The following is an 8,505-nucleotide window of genomic DNA, read 5'->3' as shown; positions in this document are numbered from 1 at the left end:
GTCTTATTATAATAAAAATTATACAGAGAAAAAAAAAGTTAAATAAACTTCCTTTGTTTAAATGGAAAATCTCTAGTGTTTGATTGTTGTCTCTTATTTTACCTTATTGTCTTACAACATACATAATTTATTTGAACATGACATAGGCACTTGCAAATCCCCCTTGTTCCTTTGCATTTCTTCATAAAGTTTTAATTGCAAGATTGTTGGCTCTAAAATGCAGTGCATGTGCACTGTCAGTTAAGTGTATTGCTCAAGGGAACATTTGATATAATTCCAGCCAACCTCCAGGAGTACACCTACATATCTAGACCAGTAATCAAACAAGCAACCACTTGGTTAATGTCACGCTTCTAGCTCTAGGCCAACCTGTTGTAGTATTAAGTTTAGTTAATGATTGTAAATATGTTAAAATCTGCAATTCAATCTTTATTGGTTAATTATGCTATTGCTAGTGCAGGGTTGGAGGTTTAGAATTAACCCAAAAAGACATCGAGAAGAGATTTACTCTTAAGCCTCAGATAAGATACCGGTACCAGTTTCCCAACAAGATTTTCTGTGATAAATGATCAGCTTTGCTCGGACTAGCAGGTGAATTATCTTTGTAATTGTAACCAATAAATGGTATTAAATGATCTTAGGTGTGAGGCAGATGTCATTACAAAAAATAATTCTTAAATACATGTTATTCTATTGGTGTAATTGTGACACATTAGTGGCTTCAAGTTCACTATGTATAAAACTGCCAAATAAATGCAGTAAACCAACACCACATGGGAGCATGATTATGCAAATAATTTGTAATGAAAGTTATGAGACAGTTAGAGAATAAAGTCAAAAATGTGTAACTTATTCAAGGGGTAGACACTGCACTTACATATGTCGCCATGACATGACAATGCAACGTCATGACGCAACGCAGTTTACGTTAGCAACTCCATTCAGCGGTGTACGTATGTACGTACGTACGGGTCAGCGTTGCCATGTCCGCTTATTATAAGCGGCTTGTTTTTCTGTAAAGTTGCTTGTAATAATTGGTAGTTGCGCGGGTTGCGTTTTTTTTGGGCTTGTTTCTAAACAGTTGCTTTGGGCTTGTGTCCTAAATGTTGTTTAAACCAGTGGTTCTTTAACATTTTCATGTCAAGGACAATTCCATTAATATGTATTATTTGTCCTGCCTATCCCCATCTGAAAATATGTTATGCCAGGGACCCCCATAAAAGATTTTTTTGTTAAAATGTTTCAAAAAATATACCACATTTTTTCAAAATGTCTTCAAGATTTTCTTCGGAAAATAGCAGATCTACAAGCTCACAACTCGTCGCATCGCAACGCGTTGTGAGCGTAGATTGGCTATTTTCAAATAGACAATAATATGTCTAAAGTGCTCATATGGCTCGCTTCTTTTGGGCTCGTTTTCATAGACCCGGTTGCTCATTTCTCTCACAAAACCTGGCAACGCTGGTACCCAACCTAGCCAACAGGGTGAACTGGGAGGTGGTATCCATCTTATTTACACCGCAACATAGCTACATTAGCTACATTTTCGGACCTGTTATTATTTCACAGGAGTGGAAGAAGAAGCCGAAGACGGGGTGAGATGAACTTCATTGCGTTGCATAACGGTTGAAGTCCGTCTATAATTTGATAACGTGCGTGTGGTGCGAGACACCGCGGATCTCAGTCATGCGGCCTGCGGCCTGACGATGCGCCATGTTTCATGTTATTTTAGGTGTTGCTGCTAAGCTACAACTAAGATACCAAGGAATGGACCGTGACGTCACAAACAATCGGAAGTGTGTGTACCGTGCAGCGTTGCCATGTCGGCTTGTTATAAGCGACTTTGGGCTTTTTCTGTAAAGTTGCATGTATACATTGGTGGTTGCGTTTTTTCTAAGATGTGCTGGTGTATTTAGACTTGTTATCCAATTATTTTAAATGTTCATGTAAACCAGTGATCCTCAAATATTTTCATAAATGTGTTGTGCCAGCAAGGAGCAATTGTGTCAAAACATATTTCAAATGTTCCACATTTTTTGCAACATCTTATGAGAATAGCAGTTCTACAATCTCAGATTGTAGAACTCTCACATCAGCGCTCATGTGGCCTAAGTTGCTTCTTTTGGGCTTGTTTTCGTAAACCTGGTTGCTTATTTCTCTCCGAATATATGGCAACCCTTATGTGTGCCGTGTATTTTGTTGAGCCTTATTTCTAACTACCTGCTGTCAGTCGCTCGTAAAAAATGACGTCGCATCGACAGGTTTCTTGAAAATACGTCATATTTGTCGGTCAAAAAGTCGTGAACATGTTCTACATGCTTCTTCGTGTCTGTGAAGCGGATGAATTATAACTACTATGGTGGAACGCCGTCTGCGGTAGAAGTCTAAAGCACTTCCGCTAAACGACACTTGGTTGTGACGCCACTGACGCATCCTTGGTGTCTTTGTTCTAGGTTTAAGATGCTAGCTGGTTTTTAGCTTAGCGAGCTAACGTTCGCAGGTAAACCGGTTTAAGTGTTATTGTGGTGCCGTTGCAGTGTATTATTCCCCTATTTTAATGTTTTGTTTTTGTTTTTACGAATAAAGCACACGTTTTCAATGAATATATATATATATATATATACCTGCATTCGTCTAATATATGCTTCCTTAAAACCTAAACTAAATAGTGAAATAAAGCAACCTGCTAGCCATGATTAGCTTCGCTTTTGATTGAATTTTGCCACGTAATTTGTTTTAAATAAGTTCCGATCAATTACCAATGTTATGTATTTTGTACGTTATTGCATTAATAGGCAGTGGTGGAAAAAAATACTCAAATGTTTTACTTAAGTAAAGTATCAATACTGCAATGTAGAAATACTCTATTACAGTATAAGTACCTCAAAATGAGACAACATGAGTTCAACGTGTGTTGATCAGATGTCATCATCATCATCCTAGTTAAAACGGACACTTGTTTTAAGTCTCCAGAAATGAGCAGTTCAGAAGAAGTGTCATGGATCTCCTGGTTCTGTGGACTGAGGGGCAATGAGTTCTTCTGTGAGGTGAGTAGAAGCAGTGGTGGAAAAAGTATTCAAATGTTTTACTTAAGTAAAAGTATCAAAACTTGCAATGTAGAAATACTCTGTTACAAGTAAAAGTCCGGAATTCTACTAATAGAATGTAGTCAATGTACCATAATGCTGGTTTCCAGTGAACTTTTATTTAACCACTTCAACCCAATATGGGTAACCGGAATCCCTCAGGGCTCAATACTAGTGTGTTGTCTGTTATTGTGGGGAAAGCTGTTGTGGGGTGAGCTTGTTGATCTGCTATTTTCAGCAAAAGCTTTCCTCACAATACCGATGCTGGGGTTTAAGTGGTTAAACATCACTTTTCTTAATTATATAAATCTTGAATCTATCCAACTTTAGGTGGATGAGGACTACATCCAAGACAAGTTCAACCTGACAGGTCTCAATGAGCAGGTCCCCCACTATCGTCAGGCTCTGGACATGATCCTGGATTTGGAACCAGGTCAGGATTGTGTACTGTAGTGGTTTGATGTGACTGCATGATTGATGTACACAAGTGTTTTTTAGGTATGAATAATAAAGTGTTAATTGTCAAAATTGCAATACAGGGGCTTTATGGACGATGGCGCAACAGCCCAATTATTTACGGACGAATAGTAAAATGGTTATCAAAGTGTGGTTTCTCCTCAAGGGATCTCTGAAATCAAAAGCATGACAATAAATGGGACTTTTTCTGAAGCAGTGTGGTCAAAACACAAGTGGTGGTTTCCTGTGCTTTGTGCTGTTCTTTCAAAGATCCTTTGATGTACAACACCAAAAGCTGTTTTGTTTTCATTAGAGCTCTTGTCTTTTTATCTCTTTGTCTAACATTGGGTATTTCCTACTGCTCTCTCAAGCCAGACAACTATTCCTCAATTTTCCAATGCTATATAGTCTATAACTACACCTCCTGAAAGCCGCAAACGGAAGCTGTCACCTGTCTGTCATTTCTGTTCATGAAAATATCTTAGAAAATGTCTAACGTATATTTAAAAGAATTTCTGCTCATCAGCGAGCTGTACAGTATACGTTGGCTAATTTGATTTACAGTAGGACAAATGTACACATCTGCAAAGACAACATGTAAGTGGGTGGTTGGCGAACATCTGCTGTAGTTCACATTTACAGTGCTTCCGTTGCACAGCGATTGTGTTAGTCACAGTCCGTCTCCAGAGACTAGGGGCCCTATCTTGCGCGCCACCTTACCCCTCATGCCTAAACCTTTTAGGCATGTTTTACTGTTTTGAAAAACATTTTCAAATAGCTGAGATCACAGCTTAAAATGTTTTTCAAAATGGTAAAAAATGCCAGAAAAGTGTAGGCAAGATGGGGCCCCCTAGGTATTTTTCTTCCATACCACCTTCAGCTGTCTCGAGTGTGTACTCTTGTTAGATTATTTATTGATAGACTGTACATATGTTCATTGTTCACTCATTCAGAGACCAAATGCGGATGTCAAGTGCCAGAATCTAAGCCTCATCTAATCTTTTAATTTTATTCTTCATTGATTTGGTTGTAGACCTTAACTCTTACCTGTACCTCTCTTGTGTTTCACTCTTACTGCTATTGCTGATATGACACCTTAATTTCCCCCTGGGGATCAATAAAGGTTTATCTTACTGTATCGGATTAAACCATGAGACTAATAAACGTTCTTTGTATCTTCAGATGAAGAGCTGGAGGACAACCCCAACCAGAGTGACCTGATAGAGCAGGCAGCTGAGATGCTGTACGGCCTCATCCACGCACGCTACATCCTCACCAACCGAGGCATTGCACAGATGGTAGGAACACCTGACATCACTACATGCCAAATGGAACTCAGAGGACAGGAAAAACTTAACCCCAATTTTTTTTTACCAGTTCAATCATATGTACAGTATTGTCCTTAAATTGGACTTTCAGATGCGGCTTCTAGTTGAAGTATGAGTGTCAAAATATTATACAAAACAAATGTATTATCTATCCATTAATAAATAATCAATTCAATAGACAAGTAGTAGCCTAACTGTAACTGTGCTCACAGGGTGGAAATGCAACAATGTGACACTGCAACCAGTACTAATGGAATTCTTGTGTTCAATATCAATTCCTGTAGGCAGGAAAGCCTGAAGTCGATAGGTGAATTAAGATAATGATTCATAGTAATACGATTTTATATATGTATTATATCTAGTGGCTCTAGAAAGGTGACCAACGGGCACAAACAATTTATGAAAAGAAAGTTTGTTAGCAAGCGCACACATGTGTTTACGTTGTCCTTCCAGTGATCTGCTTATCAGAGAAGATTATCTAGGAGTTTGACTACGGTGTGGAAACCATGTAATACACCCTGTAACCTCTGTCCTTTGTGTTTTCCATGAAAGTTTAGCGGTTTGTAATAAGAAATATAACCTTTTATGGAGCTGCAGATAAATTAGCCTGGTTACATTGTTTTCTAAAGTATATAGCACACACCTATATTATGTCCTTTATTTATGGTGGCGGTTGTCCATAGCACAAAAATATGACTGAATATGGGACTGTATTTCTTTTTTTATGAGAGTTTGCTTAGTGTCCCAAATGTCTTAATTTTGAAGTTGACCTAATCCTGTCTCTTTCTCTTAGTTGGAAAAGTACCAGCAGGGAGACTTTGGTTACTGCCCCCGGGTCTACTGCGAGAACCAGCCCATGCTTCCTATTGGTCAGTAGAAGGATTTTATTTAATTTTTTATTTCGTTTTTTTTGGGGGGTGGAGTTGTAATATTTGTATTTTCTTGGTAATATTTCAGTATCAGATCTATCCAAAATGGTGCCTCATTGTGTTTTGCATGAGTTGTTAAGACCGGGAAAGCCTATACGTTGTTATAACTTTAAATAGCATCATTTTAGATGTGTATATAGCAACAGGAATTTCTTATTTTTTGAATAAAAAAATGATTTGCTGAAAACTTAGGTTTGGATTTAGACAGCGTTTTTAAAATCGGCCTCAGGTCTAAATGGGTTAACCACATGAGCCCCAGCGTCCCTATTCTAGCATACCAATATCACCCTCCCCGTCCGGCTTCCCTCTTAATTTTGAATGCTTATAATAACGCCCCCTCCTCCGCTGTTTCTCTTCTTTCATCGCTGTCTCCTCTCCACAGGCCTGTCGGACATCCCTGGAGAGGCCATGGTGAAGCTGTACTGTCCAAAGTGCATGGATGTGTACACACCCAAGTCGTCCAGGCACCACCACACAGACGGAGCCTACTTCGGCACAGGTTTCCCCCACATGCTGTTCATGGTGCATCCTGAATACAGACCCAAGAGACCTGCCAACCAGTTTGTCCCAAGGTTAGACGAGCTGCTGCTCCTCCATCTCCAACTCCTTCATCTGTCACTGACCTTCCACCTGCCAAAAAACAGGAGTTCATATGTATTTGACTGCTTGTATTAACTGAAGAAGTTAAGCAGCCATTAGCAGTAATAATATAGAAAACAAGAAACGTGAGATGCATTGTTAAATTCAAACCGGGAGGCCAATGAGGATTCACACCTCAAGTACAAATTAGTAGAGCTCCACAGGTGTTGAAACCCATTTTAAAGTAGAAATATCTGCTTCGTTGCTGTTGTTTCCATTGAAATGAGTAACTATTCATATGTGTCTGTCTCTCTCTACAGGCTTTATGGGTTCAAGATCCACCCCATGGCGTACCAGCTGCAACTGCAAGCAGCGTCCAGCTTTAAGAGTCCAGTGAAGGCCATCCGCTAGGAATGCACAAGAAGAGAGAGCGTGAGAAAGAGAGAATTATCAGGGGAGGGATCACCTGCCCCCCCGCCTGACCCTACCCGCCCCCAACCCGAGGACTGTATTATTTGGTGTAGATTAGAACAAATGAAAAAAATTGTAAAGATTTTGAGTGTGAGAGAAACAAAAACACGCACAGCCATGATATAGCCTGCATATGCACTCACATACATACATACATACACACACACACATACATACATACATACATACATACATACATACACACATACATACACACAAACGCAACCACACACTTGGGATTCCATGCACTTACTTTACCAAACTTATCTGTGCCAAAACAGGACTTAGTTGAAGAGCAAGTCTTTAACTCCACCTATCTTTGGCATCATCCATTCACTCCCACAGAATTTCTCTTTTTAGTTTTCTGTTTTAAATCCATCTAGAGGCAGGGAAGGATAACTCGATTTTATTTGCTTTGGTTGTGTTCCGTATTTGGCACAGTTTGGTAAATGGTGGTGCATCTCCAGATGCACATGCAGTCATGACTGCCACTCACAGAGACAGTTTGTAAACCTTGTCACTGTTGCGTGATGTGTCCTTTAGATTTTACAAATTTTCAGTCAATTCTGTTCAATTTGCCTTAAATATGTTGAGAAACGCGGTGCTGATTTTTGATAAGAGCCTGAGTGCACGTCTTCACATTCGCAGAATACAGGTGAATTTTGTTTGTTACAAGTACAGTAGAAATGTTTAAAAATTAATAACTGAGGTGAATTTGTTTCAGAATCAGTCTGAAAATCATCATTGTCAGCAGTCATATTTGTTTTCTGTGGCTGTCTCTGTGTGTGTCAATGCCTCTGTCTGTAGCGGTACCACTGCACGGCGACAACGTGCGCTGTCCTATGCCCTTCAGAGCAGGTGTAGTGTTTGTATTGTGTCCCGTCTCCCTCACAAGGTCAGAGAGGAATAAACACGGAAAAAGGAGTTAAAGACGATCTGAATCCTGGAGCCCTCCCAACTGCACTGACTGTACTGTTGTCCCTCCACACTTTAGTTGGACTATTTAAGTTAACCAGCCTCTGTTCAGAAAAACTGTTTGTTTGTGACACATTGCTGCCTTACGAAGACAGACAGCAGAAACTATCGGCATGGTTCAAATGATCTCATATTTTGGTTACTAAAGTGGATTGTATAGTTAGTAGCATATATGGGTAAAGTTTTTGTTATTGGGAAATCTATACCCTAGTAGTGGCCTAACATTTAAAGCATGCACAAAGTAATTTCTGCTGTTTGCCATCGTATTCCAGAGCGATGTCGACTGTCAAGGTGACCCTCTTCTGTATACTTTGTCTTCTGAAGTATTGCTTGAATACCTTTGTTGATTTCCAGAAGAGTAGGGATGCGACAATTTTTTGTTTGTATTTTAATGTCTGTGTGTTTTTGTCTTGCTACTGTGGAAGGGTGAGCAGGATTCAGAATTCTCAATAAACTTTTATTTTCTTTTCATATACAGTATATATAGTTTTTTCTGTTGGCCCTCTGGTTACTCATGCAACTGCACGTCTGTTCTATGGACACTTGGTGTCAGTAGAGAACTTAATGCATTGCATTTACAAAATCCTTTCAGTTCGTTTTAGATATGAAACAATCGTTTTACACCAGGTCCCTAAAGAACAAGAGGGTAAAATGTTTTAACCACACTTTGTGAAAATGTGA

At 39.3% G+C, this 8,505-nt stretch overlaps 1 protein-coding gene across 2 annotated transcripts; it reads left to right on the top strand.

Moving 5' to 3' along the window:
* The first annotated feature begins 1,456 nt into the window (after positions 1-1,456).
* On the top strand, positions 1,457-8,304 carry csnk2b (casein kinase 2, beta polypeptide). Of its 2 annotated transcripts, none has more exons than XM_084081111.1 (7): positions 1,457-1,595; positions 2,967-3,047; positions 3,417-3,519; positions 4,725-4,840; positions 5,664-5,739; positions 6,182-6,371; positions 6,699-8,304. In XM_084081111.1, exons 2-7 carry the CDS (start codon positions 2,976-2,978, stop codon positions 6,787-6,789), a joined length of 648 nt encoding a protein of 215 aa, XP_083937237.1. In that variant the 5' UTR covers positions 1,457-1,595; positions 2,967-2,975; the 3' UTR covers positions 6,790-8,304. The 2 variants fall into 2 exon arrangements, with proteins under 2 accessions (XP_083937237.1, XP_083937238.1); XM_084081112.1 differs by having other exon boundaries at positions 1,460-1,595; positions 2,974-3,047.
* Positions 8,305-8,505: the final 201 nt, after the last annotated feature.

This window comes from Gymnoscopelus microlampas (genome assembly GCF_963454915.1).
Source record: "Gymnoscopelus microlampas genome assembly, chromosome: 15".
Lineage (NCBI taxonomy): Eukaryota > Metazoa > Chordata > Actinopteri > Myctophiformes > Myctophidae > Gymnoscopelus > Gymnoscopelus microlampas.
This window is presented reverse-complemented; position numbering and strand designations above follow the sequence as displayed.

What these genes read in the sequence shown, in the direction of transcription:
- csnk2b (XM_084081111.1), top strand. Translation starts at nt 2,976, where the DNA reads ATGAGCAGTTCAGAAGAAGTGTCATGGATCTCCTGGTTCTGTGGACTG. An exon ending in GATCCTGGATTTGGAACCAG is followed by an intron (nt 3,520 to 4,724) that starts GTCAGGATTGTG and finishes TTGTATCTTCAG; the next exon opens with ATGAAGAGCTGGAGGACAAC. An exon ending in ACCGAGGCATTGCACAGATG is followed by an intron (nt 4,841 to 5,663) that starts GTAGGAACACCT and finishes TCTTTCTCTTAG; the next exon opens with TTGGAAAAGTACCAGCAGGG.